This window comes from Brassica napus, unplaced genomic scaffold (assembly GCF_020379485.1).
Source record: "Brassica napus cultivar Da-Ae unplaced genomic scaffold, Da-Ae ScsIHWf_702;HRSCAF=1020, whole genome shotgun sequence".
Lineage (NCBI taxonomy): Eukaryota > Viridiplantae > Streptophyta > Magnoliopsida > Brassicales > Brassicaceae > Brassica > Brassica napus.
The window spans coordinates 50,685-70,245 of NW_026016758.1; the positions used below are offsets into that span (position 1 = coordinate 50,685).

The following is a 19,561-nucleotide window of genomic DNA, read 5'->3' on the forward strand; positions in this document are numbered from 1 at the left end:
AGCCTTGTAAATTTGTTGTTTTTTAGGCCTATAAGTTTTTGTAAATGGTTATTCTTTTTGTCATTGTTCAATAAATTTCACATTTAATCAAAAAATTAATTGTCTGATTGGATTTAATTATCTAAAGAAGAAGATATGATCAAAAGCCGATCCTATCTCTTTTTTTGGGGTCAAAAGCCGATCCTATCTCTTTGGTTCCAATTATTGAGGAATTAAAACTCATTTAATATTTTCTTTTATGACTTTCTGTGCGTCTAGGTTCCTAGACCCAAGGACATCATAGAACTTAAGCACATGTGTCAAGGTCTCAAAATTTTGGAACTTACGGACTCGCTAAATTAGTAATACTTCTATTTGGATCTCTATAGCTATGACACGATGAACTGACAATCATTTTGATCCGTATATTATTGGCTCGGTATCATATTATTGCCCATCAATTTAACTAACTACCTGGAAAATTTGTTCATAAAAAAAAGCAATTACTTTTTGAATGGTAATTAATTGAAAAGTAGGTCCCGTGACATTTTTTTAATTGATGAATGGTATAGCTCTACATACCGCCTGTTCAACAATACAAATGTTTATAATAACCGAAATATGCTTGCAAGAAACGGGAAAATACCCTATTCCTCTACGAACTAATTGTTTCCGGTTTTTTCACATATAAACTTTTAAACCATGCAAAAAAATACATGAACAACACGAAAATAGTTTATTCCTCTATGAACTAGTTTTTTCTGGCTTTTTCACACACGAACTTTTAAATCATGCCAAAAAGCACATGAACAACTCTATTTTTAGAATTACATACACAAACTATCTATTTTAACTAATTCTCCTAAAACTGTAACGGTGTAATTTAAATGTTGACTTGGTTTATGACATGTGGAAAACTGGTTTAATTAGGGTTGATAAAAAAAATACTATGTAGTTTTTTTCTTTTTTCTTTTTTTTTTTGTCAATTGCTCTTTTTTCAGAAATCGTTTTACCCTTCATCATCAGTTGGGGATATTGCGCCGATTTTATAGTTCATTGTGGCAATATATGGAGATTGTAAGCTAGTAGTTGATGCTTTTCTTTCTTTATGCATCATGTAAAACGTTTTATTCTTCTGCAGAATAATAAATTTTATCTCCAATTGATGACGAAGAGTAAAACTATTTCTGAAAAAGAAGAACAGTTGACAAAAAAAAAAGAGAAGAAGGATAAAACTACATAGTATTTATCAATCCAAATTAAACCGGTTCTCCACCCGTCACAAACCTAATTAACATTTAAATAACATCATTTACGGTTTTAGGGAAATTAGTTTAAAAATCGATAGTTTGTGTATGTTATTCAAAAAATAGAGTTGTTCATGTGCTTTTTGGCATGGTTTAAAAGTTCGTGTGTGAAAAACCAGGAAAAACTAGTTTATAGGAGAATAAACCACTTTTCCGTTGTTCATGTGGTTTTTGGCATGGCTTAAAAATCCGTGTGTGAAAAAGCCGGAAACAATTAGTTCATAGATAAATAGACTATTTTCCCTACAAGAAACATATGGTAGTTTCCAAATGTGGAGAGTCATGGATTATTTTCAAATATATAGATGACAAGAATAAGTGAAAAAAAAAATATGACAAGAATATGTAATCATAATTGAAGTCGCATTAAAAACAAACACAAATATTTTCAATTTGGACATTATAAACATATTAAATGAATTATTATAAAAACATATTAAATGAAAATGACTTTTTAATCCATATACATAAGAAATTAGTCTTATGTTTGGTCTGAAATCTAAGTTTTTTTTTTTGAAAAAAAAAGGTTAAATCCGGGTCTATTAAAGACACATACCTAATCCCCGGGTGGAGGTACAACCCACGGATAGACCATCTCCTAGGCATTCAAATTAGCCGAAAGCAATAGCCCATATCCGTGTGACCAGCGGGGTTCGAACTAGGATTCGCCGTATTGGGTATATTCCCTCAAGCGCCACTGGAGTACCACTACTGGTCCCCCGGGTGGAGGTACAGCCCACAGATAGACCATCTCTTCGGCATTCAAATTAACCGAAAGCAATAGCCCATATCCGTGTGGCCAGCGGAGTTTGAACTAGTATTCGCCGTATTGAGTATATTCCTTCAAGCGCCACTGGAGTACCACTACTGGTTAATCTTTAAGCTTTTTTCAATACTGATTTTGAAATTTAGGCTAGCTCCATAGATTCATTGCATCAAGGGATCTTAACACTTCTTTTAGTTGTGAGTGGGAGCCGGGGAAATGGGAGTTGCATGCATGTAACGCAAGCTTGAAGCCTCCACTTGTACCTATAAGGCTTATAGCCCTCCATTTTAAAAACACGAGAAACACGAGCATGGTCAAATTTTCTATATTATTTATTATCTCAATTATTTTTGTGTAATTTATTAATATTTACCTTGGTTATTCGAATTAAAAATATGAATATTTCGTTGACAAATGAATGTGAACATGTGATGGTAATATACATACATGACATGTGCATCAAAGTATAAAATTATAGTTGTTAATTCTTTATGCATGGATTGTCGATATCAAAGCTGTTTATTTATTTCTGCCGCCGATGCCGGTGAACATTATGTCACTTATGTCTATAGTTAAAACGATGGAGTACAATTCTTATTGTTAACGAGTACAAACCACAACCATATATAATAAATAGCTCAACTGCAATAATCTATTGATTTTTATGCAATATAAATAAATTCTTCTCTCATTTTATTTTATAATAATATCAATGCAAAAATATCTAAACTATACATTGTTGATGACCAGCTCGTAATACTTTGAGATTTAATTGTGAACACTCAAAGTAGCATTAGATATATGATTCTGGATTTCGTTTTATCTTTTCTTTTGTCAACACTATGATATTCATTTTTAGTTTGTTCTTTTCTCGTCAATTTCAAGAAAATTCCAATAAATAACTTAGTTTTATTAGTTTGTGCTGAGTTAAAAAAAAAAAACTAGACGGTCTCTTTTTTTTTTGTTATCAAAATTAAAAAAAAAGCAAAGCACAAATATATAAATTGTTCATAGAACTCCATTTATTAAATTCTACTCTATTTATAATGTATTTTTTATACTCCCTCCGATTTAAATATTTGGCGTTTTAGAAATTTTTTATTCCAGATTAGATGACGTTTTAAATTTTCAATATGAAATTTATTAACAATTTATATTATATATCCAATAATATTATGCAGTATATTTTACTATTGGTTAAACTGTGGTTCAATGAATAACCAATGATGTTTTTATTTAAAAGTAGTTTTGAAACCAAACTGTTAATTTGATTATGTTTATAAGTTGGTGTATGTGAATAAGGTATTCATGCGTACATCTCCTTATTTATGACAACTGTTGCAAACTTGCACAATTACATTCTCAAAGCAAATGAAAAGAGATTAATTCCTCTGATTTTTTATTAATAACTAATTAAACACGAACGATCATTTCAATGTACACTTTTCTCCATATATGCATTCTATGTTAGTACTCTTTCCGTTTTGTAAATAGTGCTATTTTGACATTTTTAAATATATTAAAAAATAATTAAAATATATTAATTACATTCATTCAAATAATAATATTTAAGATAAATAAATTATTTATAAGACCAATTTTTTTTTGTAACTAATATTAAATTTAAAATAAGCATAAATTATGTTAAAATTCTAAAATAACATTTTGTGTAATAATAACATTTTGTGTAATAATAAAAACAGATGGAGTATTAAATATCGGCAAAAATTAAATAGTACTTTCGAGAATCATTTTAATGGTGTGAACCCGAAGTTCACAAGTATCATTTGATTATAAGAGTCCCCGTGTACTAACTTTTGAGAATTAATAATATATTCAAGATACCATCATTTATAAAGGATTTTTAGTTGATGTAAAGGATAAAAAAATAAAGAATTTTTATGTAAAAAGATTTAATTATACATTTCACCAGATGTATTTAGCTTAATCTACCCAAAATAACTCTTTGATCAATCGTTTAGAAATAGGAACAAAGTAGTAAAAGTTGTTTTAATTATCATAAACACCATTACCATTCGATTTTTTATATATACCATTCAAAATTATTTCCTTGTCCAAATTCGCATCTATATGCAGTTTTATTTGTATAGACATTTTTGAATTTGCGTATTTTACTATAAATAACAGTTATGATCTCTCAATCGTATTTAGGTTATTTTCAAAAATTGTGTTTTTTCTTTTATTTATGAAATTTAAACTTTTAAAAATTCAGAGAAATGTTATTTACCAAATAAGCCAAGACGTGAATATAAGATACTAAAGTGCGAATATGTCTGAATATAATTATGTCATAAAAATCTTTAGTTAATTGGAGAAGGAAATAGAATATGGGGTAGTACACAATATTGGCCATATGATTGGTACTTCTGAAAAAGACAAGAGTCGAGAGTTAGAAGGAAACAGCAGCTGTTTGCAATTCAGATTTTTAACAATAAAGTATTTGTTTATTATATATATAAAAGTGGCAAATAATTGGACTTGTGGATCGTGAAGAAATACGAACGAAAAACACCAACGCAAGTGTCTTGAATAGAAACTTTGCTGTACCGTATACCTTCGAAGTTGTTAAACATTTGTATGGAACTTCCTTTAATTATAAATACTTTACTAATTTTTTGGAATTACGTGTATAAAATGAAACACTGATTACTATTACTAAGATTACAACTGGTGTTTTTGATATTGACTAATTCTTAACACCACCCCACCCCCCCCCCCCCCCCCCCCTTTTTTTTTTTAGGGGTCAGAACGAGTTCTCTAACTCTTTTTCTGTCCGAACTGTTGCATTTACATCGAAAGCAGCTGGTTGGCCCTGATAATGACATATTCGTTCTTTTAACTTTACCCTACTTGTATTTTGATTCAGCGTTTTCAGTTAGATTTAATATAGCGATAGCTAGTTAATAATATTTGTTGTTCTTAATTTTTTTTATGAAAGGGCTTAATATTTGTCGTTCTTCTTGATTAACATCAATTAGCGATGTCACTAGGTAAGCATATATTGATATGTACCAAAATTATCATCGCAGCTATAATCAATATAAGAAAATCTAGAGAACGTAGAAATTAGAAGAAACACAGCTTGTTTAACAAGAAAAAACCAAACCGTTCAACACATAACGTGTATATAAACAAAATGTAAATACACAAATAATTGTAGAATGAATAAATAAACAATCTATCTGAAACTGTATATGATCCCAAATGCTTCAACAGAAGAGGTCAAATTAATTACCTTAAAAAAGAGGTCAAATTAATTTTAACAAAAAAGGTCAATTTAATTTGGAATATAATGCTAACTTTTAAAACATATCTGAAAGTTATTAAAAGATCCGAATCTCTTATTAGAACTATTTACAATAAAAGTCAATGTATTGTTGATGTCTCCAACATACTCCAGTATGCATATCTCTCCATATTCAAATCGCGTTACTTTTTTTTGGACAACCAAATCGCGCTACTTAGAAAAGAAAAAAAATGTTCCTGGCTCAAAGATAGGTTAAGTCATTGGTGAAAGAGACAAAAATTACAGGCACAACCGAATGGTCTTGGTCTAGTGGTAAAGTGTTCACAGCTGTGAGTACCGCCCAAAATTCGATTCTCTTTGGTCACCCGGAGTGGTAAGAAAACGTGGATCCTACGGGTCTCGTAGTGATTAGTCTTTGGGCCTGGAAAGCCTTTGAGATTAAACTACGGTTATCAAAAAAAAAATTACAGGCACTAACAGATTTTGAAAAAATATATATTCCTTTTCCAAGATGACCCCATCATGACCCATGCATGCAAACCCAAGTACATTTTCCTCGTTATATTATTTTTATTTTATTCACATCTTTTCCTTTCCTTGTTGCGTTCATTATTAACTTTTTAAAAATCATCTGGATTGAATTTCTTCCATTCTTATTTTTGTTTGTTTTCTTACCTCTGATAATTGAACCTCTAAACGTATAACGTATAATAAACAGCAGGACTTGGGAGTAAGTATAGACGTATGAGTAACGTTTTGTTTGATATGTAATTATTAATTTTAATTGTAAAACCAGGCAATAGATACATACAATTACATTTCTGATAATTCATAATGGCTAAACATCATAGAGAGTGTGATAGGCCATGCATCCATGTTCACATAAAAGTTGAAATTTCTGCGAAACTACAGATTAAGAAAAAATAAAAACGCCTTACAACAAAGACATGCAAGCAACTCTTTTTCCACATAAAATATGTTTTATATATTTTATTTGAATAAGTTAATATTTGTCTAAGAAACTTCGCTGTAATAACAAACAAATATTGTAGAACTTATACGAGGACCAATTAAACCAATGTTGAAACTAGAGGACCGAGTCAAAGTGCAAAGGATAGGAAGAAAAGTAGATGACGACTAGTAACGACGAGCACGAATGTCATCAGTCATTGGAGTTTTATTTACTCATTGCCGGAGCAAACAGCAGATCAATAGGAAGAGCTTTTTGTCGCCTCCGGTAATGTTCAAAACGGGAACAAGCTCTTCCCGTTCAATATTATGGGCCTGATAGGGTATATATTAGGCCCTTTTTGGCAATCAAATAAGGTTGTTGACTTGAGTGGACCGTTTTGATATCGGATTGGGTATGAACCTAAAAGTTTTCGGCTTTTGGCTTCAAAAAGATAATACTCTTTTTATTATTCGTTTCCCGCGCAAAGGGACTTGTTGGGCAAGTTGGCGCCGCCACAGAAATGGAAAAAAAATATACAAATTACAATAAGATAAAATATCAATTACTTTTAAAAGAGGAAATAAAATAGTATAAATGCATTGAAAAGATTACCAATAATGATGGTAGAGCGTCTGAAACGGTGCAGTGGGGTCACGCGCATCATAAATGTGATGCCATCAACTAATAATATGTCAACACGTAAGCAAATCCAGCTCATACAAAGCTGTAACAATCAATCTCAGCCGTCCGTTTGATCTGGAAAGAGACGAAAACAACTCTGTGGAGAAAAAAAGGATTCTCGTCCTCTCTGTTATTTTAATCTCCCTCCTAAATTTCAGAAATTTCGAAATGTTTTTAAAAGGAAACCAAAAAAAAATTCAAGATTTGATTGAATCTATTTATTTTTATTATAGAGATATAAATAATCAAGTAACCGCTTCTTCTCATACTTCAAAAGTTTTTCCGCCCTTAGGATTTTGAAATCGAGAGAGAGAATGGAGGAGGTGGTGGAGAGGACGACCGAGATGGCGGAGGAAGGGTGTACGACGCCGAGAAGCTCCAAGTATAGGATTCCGGTGTCGTTGGTTTGTCCTCCGCCGCTGAGGAAGAAATCAATGGTGGCGAGGAAACGAGATCCGCCGAGGAACGGTTATTTTCAGCCGCCGGATCTGGAGACACTGTTCTACGCACATCCTCGACGGGAAGCATGCGCTTAGATTTGGTTCTTGTTTTTTTTTCCCGATCTAGGGTTTGGTTTGGATTTGCTGTGTTTTTGTAGATACATGTTTCCCATTTCAGTGTAGTATCGTTGCTCTCGGAGACTATGACTATGTTTTAGTCTTCGTTTTCCCTTTGTGTATCGAATTTGAGTTTGCTATATGAAAAAAAATGAGATTCTCAGAAAATCGAATTGTGTTTTTTTCCGTAAGGTTTTATTCAGACAAGGAACCGCGGTTTGTTTTTGGATTGTGTTTTAATTTGTTGGAAAATGAAGATTTGATTCGAAACTATGTCTCTTTAGTTGAGTGATATTTGAAGTGTTTCCTCAGTTATATTTGGATGAGAAGTTATCAGAAATGGTGAGCAAGACCATTGTAAAATGCAATGCTCTTATGTTTATGTGTTTCTTCTAAAACAGAAACAATGTGAAATTTATATTTATTTACATATAACATTGCCTTTGATGTTTACATCATAAGTGTTGAAAAATACTCCTCAAACTCTTGATCAATGGTTGGTTTCTTTGTAGCTTCTTCCGATTCTGCAATACAAATGAATCCCATTAATTATTGTGACACTTCAAATATTGACTTCTTTAGCTCTTTAATCTTTTTTAGTTTTACCTTGGTTGCTAACGACGCTCCACCCTTCTACATTTGAATCTTGACACCCTATAAGCTCTTGAATATCTTCAACCGCATACTCGGGACAAATAAACTCCAGCTCTTCAACATATTCTTGTATTTTGTCAGTACCTTTGGAACAGCATTGATCTGTGCCTGACGTTGCATAACCAGAACTCCAACTTGAACTTCCGGTTGAATAACAAGAGTCTTTAGACATGCACACAGATGCAGAAGATGAAGAGGTATCATCTCCGGTTTTTGTGTCTTCCATAGCACAAGAGCATTCCGCCGATTCTATATCTGAGGATGGAGATGAAGAATCAGGAAGCGAGGCTTGTTGCTGCTCCAGACAAAAGTGTTTCGGTAAGGGTAACATGTCTGATTCTTCAGCTGGCAGTTTCCTCTTTCTACTCAAGTCAAGTGACTCCTCCTCAGCAACCCTCATCATATCGTCGATATCGCTGAGAGCAAATACCCGCTTAGTAAAAGGTCGTACATCAAGCAATCATAAGCTCTAATTAATACACCATAAAGGGTCCTATAAAAAATTCTCCATTTATTTTTTTTATTGGTTGAAATATGGTTAGATATATAGGTTATTGTGGTTTTTTTTGAAAATATATAAAATCATATATTTTTTAATCTATGTCCATAAACCTAGAACGAAAACTAAAATGAAACGGAAAGTGTATGTGTTAGGCTTTCTTCTTCTTCGGCTTTTCAATTTCGGCATTCAATTTTTACTAACAAGTCAGACGATAAAAACAAAACTCATACAATACAAACATTATTGATCTGGCTATATTTTATTTTAGATATTTGAATGGATAAATATTACATAGTACTCTCGTCGAGAAAGAGCAGAAAAAAACAAGAGAAAAAAAGATGCAGGTAATGTACTAGCACTCTAGAGTCAGAGGGCTTAAATCTTATTCACACTATACAATTGTATGGTAACATGATTTCGTTGGATCATCATATGTTATGGGACTCCAGATCTGATGAGGACATCAGAAAAGGAGAAAGAAATCAGGAGAAAACCAATGGAGAACATGAAGATGAGAAGAGCTAAAGAAGCCGATCAGGACATATGTGCAATCAAAACACCATACGTACAAACTAGGAGGAATTTATGCATGAAACCGGTTTTGCTGGATTCTACACTCAACAAGAGCACGCGACGAATTGGTTTCATATCAAAAGGATAAATGGTTTAGAAGATATGCCGTTTTCAAGTCAAGAGTGGCCCGACTTGCCTTATTTAGAAGATCAGTGGTTTATCAGTTGCAAACCAAACATTGGCGACCAGGAGATTTATCTATGCAATCAGGAGACACAAACCGTGCCTGACTCTTCTGGATCCTTGGATGTGTCTCCTGATTGCATAGATAAATCTCCTGGTCGCCAATGTTTGGTTTGCAACTGATAAACCACTGATCTTCTAAATAAGGCAAGTCGGGCCAACCTTGACTTGAAAATGACATATCTTCTAAACCATTTATCCTTTTGATATGAAACCAATTCGCTGCGTGCTCTTGTTGAGTGTAGAATCCAGCAAAACCAGTTTCATGAATAAATTCCTCCTAGTTTGTAAGATATGGTATTTTGATTGCACATATGTCCTGATCGGCTTTTTTAGCTCTTCTCAGCTTCATGTTCTCCATTGGTTTTCTCCTGATTTCTTTCTCCTTTTCTGATGATGACTTGATGTCATAGACCTTCTACTCGCGGCAAACATAATCCAAATGCAGAACTTAATCAGAGACGCATATATAACACTGAACGTAACAATTTGGAGAGATACAATTCAAATACGTAAACAAGTCGCATACATTTGCTAAGCTAATACTGTTTTTAAAAAAAAAACTCAAACCAGAACACATATGAAAGATTTAAATTCTTACAATTGGCAAAAATCCAGACTGGACTATATTCGGGGTTTCATTTAGGCTTGTTTTCTAAAACCAAAAAAAAGTCTGAACCGAATAGATATTTATAAACATAGTAGTATAGTATACAACAAACACCTAATTTAAATCTCCATAAAATTTTCAGCCAGTCATGTCATCTGGTATGCTAATCTTGAGATAGCCGAGTAAGTACCACAAGAACCACTCACCAACCCGAAGATTATAATGAACATGCATAATCCAATCTGCACAAAGAAGATGCTTAATAAAATTCTCCAATAAAAGGAAAACAGCGTTAAGGGTGAAGTAGCTATATGTACTTACTTGAGTGTTGGTTAATTTACCCTTGAGGATACTAAGATAACATAGACATGGAAAGATAAGAGCCTGTAAACAAAAGAAACATTATTTTTCGCGGATTCTATCAATTTAAAATTTAAATATTTCTCTATCGAAGAACTTACCACAAGCATTGCAAGGAATGATCCGATGAGTGCAGCCACGATCCCTGTAAGTTAAGGAATTCGATCAGAGAAGCTATGATGAGATAGGTTTCTTGCGTAGGAAGTTAGGTAATGTAGCTTGGTATTAAGCTACGTGCTTATGCTTTATGAAATTATATAAAAACAGGAGGCAACATACATATATAAAAACCATTACCAAAGAAAGGAACTGAAAGAGCAACGACCAGAGTAGAGATGACTAGGATTGTTCTGAACAATATCGATACACCATGTGACCTCATCTTAGCCATTGGAATAAGTTCTTCGAGACTCAGAACGATTGGAGTGATGGTTAACGCGTATTTTGTCATCGGTGTAACAATCTGAGAGATCGAAGAAAGTCAATTTTGATTATACATGTAAGTATATAGAGAAAATCAGATGAGAAAGCTTATCCTACCGCAGTCCAAACCGCTATTTTAGATGGAAGGAAGTGTTTAGGCATGTTTAATGTGAATTGTGATTGGAGCGCTTCACCAAACATGGTGTAACCGCAGACTGCTATCGCTGTGTATAAGACCGTACAGAAACCAAAACTGCACAAGAGAGAAGGATGTATTAGTATATTATGGTATAGTGAGATACACGTAAAGAGGGGCTTCTTGGACTTACCAAATAACTAAAACAAGAGGAAACTTGGAAGGATCTTTCATAGAAGAATATATGTTTGGAAAAACCGAATGACCCGAGTACCCAAACCCGAAAATCCCTATAGCAACAGGTAAGTTACCGAAGTCCATAAGTTTTCCTGTTGCATGAAACCCGATTCCATCGACTGCACCGACCCAAAAGAGGCAGAGACCAAGCAAGACTGATGCCAAGACTCCTCCAACTAGACCAGAGAGTTTAAATACGGTCAATTACATCATCAAAGAAGCTAAAACAGAAAGATTCAGGAGGGGGAAAAGCAAACCTGAAAGGTAAGAAAGCAAGCTAAGGTCTTTAAGCCAGACAGTTGGAAGAACAAGAATAGTGGTTAAAACTGCAAAGGTTTGAGCAGAATCTAGAGACAGCCCTGGGGTAATGCTCAATGAAACGTTTGGGAATAGTCCTGATACGTTATCACTCATCATGATTATGTATTCCACACAAGCTGCCTAGTTTTTTGGAAAACAAAGTTTAAATTAACGAAACAATTGCCATCAATTCATTGAAGAATTTTAAAAATATTGAACAATAGAGAGGATAAAACTTACATACAACTCTATGTACAGAAGGATCTGCCGTTCAAGAAAAAGAAGTCAAGCTTCAGTTTCAAGAAACATAATTTTTATAAAGTATTTTGATTTTTGGAACTTACGGAAATGATGCAGCGACCGGTAATGCCAAAGGCGGCTTGGCCGATATCAGGGTAAGTTTGAAGACCAGGAGAACTTTCAAGACATCTCTTCAAGAGAATGCCTGTGTAGCAAGTGATGACTCCAAAGAAGGAGAGTATGATCAAACCTAGCCATCCACTTTCTTTTATTGCATAAGGCATTGTTATTAATCCTAGCCCACACAGCACATTGGTTCCTGCATGCCCCCAAAAAATAAAAATTAAAAATTAAATAGTGGCGATGGAATGATATACTACTTTGAACGTGACAACATGTTTATTAATCACAACATTTCATTTATTTTTACCGTTGAGAATGGACTGAGAGACGGAGCAGAGATTAGATTGTGGTAAGGGAAGATCGGTGACGGAGAGCTTGAGCTGGGATAGAAAATGGGGAGGTAATATGGTATCTTCCTTGTCAGGGTCTGGTTGAGAGAGAAGAGGCTTGCTTGAGGAAGAAGAAAACGAATCGAAAAAGGAAGACGGTTGCTTCTTGTGGAAGGAAGAGCCTGATCTCCGGGACAGGCTTCGAGGCATGAAACTCACCGAAGGTGGAGTCATTCCCGTCATTAAATCCATTGATCGTCTAAACAAAATAAAAATCATCTCAACCTTTGTAATTCTGAGAGAATTCAATAAGAAAAAAGAACAGGAAATTGATATTTTTATTTTATTTTTACCGGTAGCTCTGTGGCCATGGAGGAGGGACATCAGTGAGATTGTTATCTGAACGATTACGAGACAACGGAGAGGAGGTATCAGAATTTGCTCCGCATCTCCGACCATCTCCATCGTGTTCATCGTCAGAACAAGCAAGATCTGCTTGATTTTCCTCGTCATCTGTCAGAAACGAATGGTCTCTGTCGTGTAAGAATTCTTCGTCGAGTTTCATCTTCTCACGATCTCAATGAAATGCTGAGAGAGAGACGTAAAATCGGGTTTTAGTGTTTCAGGCTAGTCAAAATGATTTCTTCTATATATGGGAACCATATCAATGGTGGGTAATAATATATTCAATGTTTTTTTTTTAATATTTGTTTCTCTTTTCATCTTCTTGCGGTGTAGAATTGATGCTAAAGATATTCTTCGTGTCCTATGAACTTCCAAAATAGCAATATATTTTAGATTTCCATTTTGTTTTTTTGTTGACTAACTTCCAAAACTGTATTATCTATGGTTGCAGGTGATACATGCAAACATACCGCTGTCCCATTTTCCAATATATTCTTCCATTCATCATTAACCGTTGATTTATTTTCTATATATATATATGATTATTATCAAAATATTCAATTACAGCTTTTAGTGAAGTGATTTTACGCGTCATCACCACATTCGATACAAAAAAAATGACATGATTTACGAAAAAAATATGACATGACACTAACTTAATTACAACATGTACAATTTTTTCCATATAAAAATTTATATTTTTTGGTAAGATGTTTTAAATATAGCAATCATTATTAATTTATATATCATCATTAATGTAAAATTTTTGTATAAATATTTATTTTTGACAATACTATTAAAATATATTAATAATTCATATATTACTATTAAATTAATATATAACTACAAATAAAAATAAGCAAATATATCACTATATAAGAATTCATACATCACTATATATATTACACTAATAGAAATAAGCTCAATACAACTACAAATATAATTTTTTACATCAACTTATATATCATATTTTTATAAATATATATATTTACCAAAATTAATTGTGAGTGTGCATCAACAAATACAAAACTAAAGCAGTATTAATCAAAAAAAAGTTAAATGATTAAAATTTTATTTAAATTTATTTTTCATCAGGTATATAAAATAAATTATTTTCACAGTTTAACATATTTAACTTAAAAAAAATTCAAAATTTATGAAAATTTATATATTTAAATTTATATAAAATATATAAATTTTACATTAACTTGATTGATCATAGAATTAGTGTAAATTTGTGACAATAAATAAAATGTAGTGTGTCCTATCATTAAAATCGTTAAAGATGGTTCGTTCTATTTATTCGGACACATATGATCACTATGTTTTTCTTAATCAATCTAGCAATTATAAAAGTTCTTCTTTGGAATTTTTAAAAGATAACGTCCTTTAGATTTGTTTGCTTATTTTCTTGTTTGTTTGTTCTTCTGTTTGCTTGTGTTATTGTTTGAACTAGTGATACTTTTCTAGCCAAACCAATTTTTTTGTCAAATATTTTAAAGCAAAACCATCCCAAGCGATCTTCTTCCTGGTCTCCTGAAAATATTACAAAATCCATCAAACGCTTCACATGACGATATTTGATACAAAACCACCTGAACAACAACACAGTTCGCATGCATGTGATTAACGCTTGCAGTTGCAGAGCAAATATAATGTAGAAACATAACAGAGACTATCTCTTGCAGTTGCAGAGCATATAAAGGTACAACAACTCGAAACAATTGCATCTCCAAACAAGCTATCGCGAATCGAATATTTCTCTCATGGATTCAGAAAAACTTACAGAGTATATATTACATAGAGAAGAAGAGGAATGTGAAATAGCGGTTTGTAGATATAATAAAGAAGAGAGTTAATTTATTTATCAATCTGGTTAAGCTTGCCGAGGCCATTGCAGTTGGCGCAAACGATCTGAGCTTGATCCTTCCTTGCGGCGTTGGCCCTCAAAGTCGCTCCTCCCTTCCTCACAAATCCTGCTCCGTCACATTCCGGACACCTATACATACCACAGACCTTCTTAAGTTCGGTTTACTACATCGGTTAAGGGTTTTACTGTATGTTTTCAATCTACTCAGGCCTTGTTTCCATTCGGCTAATCAAATCTAACAGAGGATTTAGCTCGGTTTTATTGTGAACCAATGTTGAACCGGACAATACACAAATAAGAGACAGGAGAGAGTGGTTACGTGTCGGTGCGTTTGAAGAGGATCGGAAAAGCTGTTCCGACAAGAGCTACAGCAGCGGCTCCGGCTATCAAATATATGGTTCCGTCAGAAGAGACATCACCGACAGCGGCAACAATTACGGACGACGATCTCTTGTTTCTGGGAAGAGTCACATTGCTCGGTGATGATGATCCCCACGAAGACGAAGGTCTCGATTGTTTCAGGAAGTTCGTCGATGCCACGAACGTCGTCTGCAATGCCGGTACGATCGCCATGGTTTCCGGTTAATAACAAGTAATAATGCGATTGGATTTATATCGAACGCTTAGGAATCACGACGTGTCACTCTCTTGAAATGGATAACGTTTCAGTTCAGATTCTTGGGGTCTTCAGTTGTTTTCTATCTGGATAAGGTGGGGCCCTTCAAGATATTACGAGCTGACAATTGGGCCTATTAAGCCCATTAAAATTAAAGGCCCGTGTAACATTTGCTTAGGATGGTTACTTTCATTCAATAAGCGAAAACCAGAAAACACACAGAGTCGTTACTTGGGAGGACAGAAAGTGATGACATAACGAGAAGCCCTACACGTTTTCAAACTACTCGAATCATCAAACGCATAACTATAAGCTTTCGGACAAATCGCTTTAAACAGATTCGCGTATAGCGTCGGCTTACAAGCCTTAGGATTCGCGTATTCACCGGTGCAACAGTACTTGGCCGATTGCATCGCGAAGCAAGCGCTTTTACATCCCACGACTTTGCCATCTCTCTTCAATTCCAACGCCGATGGACAGCAAACGTTCAAATCGACTTCACAAGCCGCCACGCCGCATCCTACTCCTCCTCCGATGGGTTTCATCGACACGGGGAGGTTGAATCCGTCTACGAGGCTCACGTCGTAGAAATGAAGCGGCGAGGACGATGAGCCTAGTGTCATTTCCACGACGGTTGCTGGTGGAACACCGCCGGTTCCTTGGCAGTTGAGCGAGCCGCCGTTGCAATCTCCGGTTTGGCATGAGCCGCCTTTGCCGTTTTGGTTGAAGGTGCAGCCTTGTCGACCCCATATACGACCGGACCATTTATCCGGCACGTCTATGATGGTCTCTTCGCCGCTTCCCATGTGGAATCCGCCGTTTCTCGGAGTGGTTTGGCCTCCGCCGCCGAGAATTCCTGGCCATATGCTCTCCTGGCAGTTGTTCACTAGTATAAGCTGCGTTCCATCTGCACAGAAAATAAAAATATTACAAAAACTTAACAAAGCCCATTTCTATAAACAATGGGGACGAGAGATACCGTACCAATGGAGGAAGATAAGGAGGCTGAGATAGTGAGAAAGAGAAGTAAGAGAGTTGCATAACTCGCCATTGCTGTTGTTCTGTGTGTATGGGGATCTTTCACTCTCTAAAGTTTGCTCTTTTTGGGGTAATTTTCAAGAGGATATTAATAAAGGAATAGGAGAGGACGTGGTTGAGGAATAAGTGGAAACTTGAGTTGCAAGAGTGTAAATGGTGAAGTGGATTTGTTGTATAAGGAACTGCCAAGTGCTAATCTTTTATAGACCGAGTCTTTAATGGGATTAGTGGGAAAGATAAAAGATATAGAGCGATTTACAGAGGCTTGATTGTTAGCCTTCTACAAAATCATATCTGTACTTTTCCTTTTACAAATTTAAGAGTGGGTTAAAGCAAGGATGCTAAAACAATTTAACTGATGAGTTAAAGAAGGATTAAAAGAAAAAGTTAAGATTTATGTTTCTTTTCACCATTAAACATTTAAACTAATTTAGGACTTTTCATGTTGTATAGATTGGCTGTTTTTTGTTTGTTTATAGAGTTATGTTTTAATTTTACCTAGTATGTTTTATGTGTATAAACTTCACCACTTGCTTACTAGTATTTATTTCCTGACATATATTTACTTATGCAAAAGACCTATTCACTTTGTAGAATCAGCAAAGAGCATATATGCATTGCTTCAATGTGAGGATTTGCTTTCTTTTAAATTTTCACCAAAAAAACATTATACTCTTGTTTTTCCATGTTCTTAATTATAAAAATTATTGTTTTCTAAAGGTGGTATTAGAGATTGAAAATGTCATAGGCTGTAGACTCTGTTTGATCTTTATAGCAAGTAGGGAGGTTGAAGTTTTTGGTAGACAAAGTATCTTGCAAGAGATAGAATAGACTAGTCATTGAAATATTAACAAAAAAATCAATCATGATTACCAAACAAACCATTCAAAACGAACATTTCATGCTAAACCGAACCAAACTCAAACTAAACCGGTTAAAATAATCGGAAAACAGATTGAATTGACGACCGCTAGTGACGGCGGTGAAGAGTCCGTCCGTCCATAGAATATAGTGGAAGAAGAAGCTTCACCTCATTTCTTGTGGAAGAAGAACAGAAAGAGTAAATCGAGCGAACATGATTCACTCTGTTGCCAAATACGCAAGAGCAGCCGCAACGATTCGTGGCCGCGCGATATCGGTTAGAAGCAGCTCTGTTCGGTACTCGATTCCGTCGAGGGCGATTCACGGTGAAATCAGCGTTCCAAACGCGAATCATGTGGCTATTCAGATGGTCAACTACGCTCTTTCCCACGCTCGTTCTCAAAAATCAGGTTTTTTTTTTAAAAATCTATCATCATTCCCTTAAAACCTTTTAGTTTTTGTAAGAGATTCTTCGAAAATTGCAGATGAATCATATGCTCAAGGGATGCTAGTACTTGAACAGTGCCTTGGGACTCAACCCAACGATGATCAGGCTTCTCTAGATTCCAAAGCTACGGTCTTGCTTGCTATGTCTGATCTTTTATACGAAAGGTTTCATCTTTATCTCTCTCTCTCTCTGAATTTTTGTTAGTTAGCGGTGGAAAGCTTAGGACTTTATATTAGTGTTTGGTTTCTTGTGGTTTTACAGTGGGAACAGTAGCGAGGCCATTGAACGCCTCAAGCATGTCATGTCTCTCACCCTCTCTTCCTTGTCTATTAGAGGTTTTTCTCAAAACCTTTGATATTTTCTATATGTGTGTTTTTTTTAAGGTTGTTGTTGAGTCTGGAACTGTCTTCTGTTGTGCAGCTGTTGCTGTGGAAGCTCTTGTTGGTCTGCTGGTTCAGTCAGGACAGGTTCAAATCCCAACAGTGCTACTGTGTTTGTGTGTTAACGTATAGCAACTTGTGTTAGAAAGTTGATTATGTTTTTTTTCCTGGTTAGGATGATGCTTCACTAATGGTTTCTGATGAATTTCTGGAACTGGTTAAAGAGAGAGGCCATGAGAATCTTCAGGACGTGGCTGCCACAACTAAAACTATCAAAGGCCTCGTTGAGCTTGTTAAAGGAAATACTGAATCTGGTAGAGAAAAAGCACCTCATCTTTACTTTTCTTATTCCACATTACCCTCCTTAGCCTAATTGTTGGTGCAGCCGAATCTTTGTTTGGAGGACTTGAGAACCATGACATATGCAAAGGTACACACTGACACTTGTACGTTTCTGTTAATCCGGAGGTAGCTCTGTCGTTTTATTGCGGTGAAGTGCCTAACTACATTTATATAGGTAACGTTGCACTTTCTTATGGTGAATTCTTGCACGCCACTGGAAACTTTGAAAAGGCAAAGGAGATGTATCAAAAGGCAATTCAAGGAGCAGCAGACACCAAAGAGTCTATGAGTTCTTGTAACATGAATTTGAAGGCAGTCTCACTGGCAGCCACATTTGCTCTTGGCCAGCTCGAGTCACACATTGGGTAAGCTTTGAGTTTTGTGGTCCTCGTCGCTAATCTAAATTATTCACCTCTGTTTTTTTTTTTTTTTTGCTATTAATTAGAAACTTTGGTGATGCGGAGGAAACACTGACAAGCGCATTGACAAGCGCTGAGGAACATTATGGTACACTGTGTGGTCCCATCTATTCATTTTTAATTTAATGCACCAGCCTAACGCTTACTCGGATCAGGACACAATCATCCCAAGGTTGGCGTGATTTTAACCGGAGTAGCTCTCATGTACCGAAACAAAGCCAAAAAAGAACGCTCGAGTTCTATCCTGATTCAAGAGGTCAGAAACAAGTTACTTTACACTCCATCGTAACATTATAATTTCCTCATCTTATACATGTTTATGTTCATGTCAGGGCCTCTTTAGAAGAGCATTGGAGCTCATGAAAGCACCTCCATTGGATTCAGACGGTACCTTCAAACGGGAGATTCTTGAGCCTCAAGTTTTATGATTGCTCTCTAACCCATTTATTTTTCTGATTTTTTTAGGGATAATAAACGTGGAAACTCAGGAAGTAATGGCTCTATCAAGAGGTGAGAAAGATGCACGCTTTATAACTCTGTTCCACGATAAGGAAATTAGCTTAAAACTTGGATTTTTGATTGGTGACTGGTGCAGGAGGGTATGCGGAGCTACTACTGATTCAAGAAAACAGAAAAAGCGAAGGAGAGAAGATGAAAGCATGGGCTGAATCTGCATGGAGAAACAGACGTATCTCTCTTTCAGAGGCATTGACTCCCTCCTCCGACCCATTAGATAAAGTAGCCATCATAGATGCTCGCACCACTCGTGTCCTCTGAAGCTCACCCAACAATGGTTTTAAAGAATCCAAAAACAAATACTATTTTACAGTTTGATGTATAATTAGTCTCAGTAGTTTTACATTTCATAAAGAGTTGTTCTTGTGACTAGACTTGAACACATTACAGAGAAAGACCCAAGCCCTTTCCCTTGTTTAGAATCTTATTTAGTTTTAGTTTTTTTTTTTGTGTTTAATTAACAATGGAAGTGCTGATGAGGCCAAC

General features: G+C 35.1%; 6 protein-coding genes across 6 annotated transcripts; 2 read left to right on the top strand and 4 right to left on the bottom strand.

Annotated features, from left to right (window-relative positions):
- Positions 1-7,094: 7,094 nt before the first annotated feature.
- On the top strand, positions 7,095-7,678 carry LOC125605115 (cyclin-dependent protein kinase inhibitor SMR4). Its single transcript, XM_048775112.1, has one exon. The coding sequence runs from the start codon at positions 7,268-7,270 to the stop codon at positions 7,487-7,489; it is 222 nt and encodes a 73-aa protein (XP_048631069.1). The 5' UTR covers positions 7,095-7,267; the 3' UTR covers positions 7,490-7,678.
- A 162-nt stretch (positions 7,679-7,840) lies between these two features.
- LOC106433529 (protein FAR-RED-ELONGATED HYPOCOTYL 1-LIKE-like) lies at positions 7,841-8,691 on the bottom strand. Its single transcript, XM_013874356.3, has 2 exons — positions 8,117-8,691; positions 7,841-8,034 (listed from the first exon to the last, which is right to left on the bottom strand). Exons 1-2 carry the CDS (start codon positions 8,565-8,567, stop codon positions 7,961-7,963), a joined length of 525 nt encoding a protein of 174 aa, XP_013729810.1. The 5' UTR covers positions 8,568-8,691; the 3' UTR covers positions 7,841-7,960.
- Positions 8,692-9,965: 1,274 nt separating this feature from the next.
- LOC125605112 (amino acid transporter AVT1D) lies at positions 9,966-12,938 on the bottom strand. The gene is made up of 11 exons (XM_048775108.1): positions 12,534-12,938; positions 12,159-12,439; positions 11,833-12,047; positions 11,729-11,752; positions 11,446-11,629; positions 11,145-11,364; positions 10,933-11,068; positions 10,690-10,855; positions 10,494-10,537; positions 10,354-10,416; positions 9,966-10,274 (listed from the first exon to the last, which is right to left on the bottom strand). Exons 1-11 carry the CDS (start codon positions 12,743-12,745, stop codon positions 10,179-10,181), a joined length of 1,641 nt encoding a protein of 546 aa, XP_048631065.1. The 5' UTR covers positions 12,746-12,938; the 3' UTR covers positions 9,966-10,178.
- A 1,389-nt stretch (positions 12,939-14,327) lies between these two features.
- Positions 14,328-15,150, bottom strand: LOC125605114. The gene is made up of 2 exons (XM_048775111.1): positions 14,775-15,150; positions 14,328-14,584 (listed from the first exon to the last, which is right to left on the bottom strand). The coding sequence occupies exons 1-2, from the start codon at positions 15,026-15,028 to the stop codon at positions 14,446-14,448; spliced, it is 393 nt and encodes a 130-aa protein (XP_048631068.1). The 5' UTR covers positions 15,029-15,150; the 3' UTR covers positions 14,328-14,445.
- Positions 15,151-15,240: 90 nt separating this feature from the next.
- Positions 15,241-16,469, bottom strand: LOC125605113 (thaumatin-like protein). Its single transcript, XM_048775110.1, has 2 exons — positions 16,056-16,469; positions 15,241-15,978 (listed from the first exon to the last, which is right to left on the bottom strand). Exons 1-2 carry the CDS (start codon positions 16,120-16,122, stop codon positions 15,299-15,301), a joined length of 747 nt encoding a protein of 248 aa, XP_048631067.1. The 5' UTR covers positions 16,123-16,469; the 3' UTR covers positions 15,241-15,298.
- A 604-nt stretch (positions 16,470-17,073) lies between these two features.
- Positions 17,074-19,532, top strand: BNACNNG03670D. The gene is made up of 12 exons (XM_013874347.3): positions 17,074-17,380; positions 17,456-17,582; positions 17,680-17,753; positions 17,839-17,885; positions 17,974-18,112; positions 18,184-18,228; positions 18,316-18,505; positions 18,586-18,647; positions 18,715-18,815; positions 18,892-18,946; positions 19,025-19,069; positions 19,155-19,532. Exons 1-12 carry the CDS (start codon positions 17,185-17,187, stop codon positions 19,334-19,336), a joined length of 1,263 nt encoding a protein of 420 aa, XP_013729801.1. The 5' UTR covers positions 17,074-17,184; the 3' UTR covers positions 19,337-19,532.
- Positions 19,533-19,561: the final 29 nt, after the last annotated feature.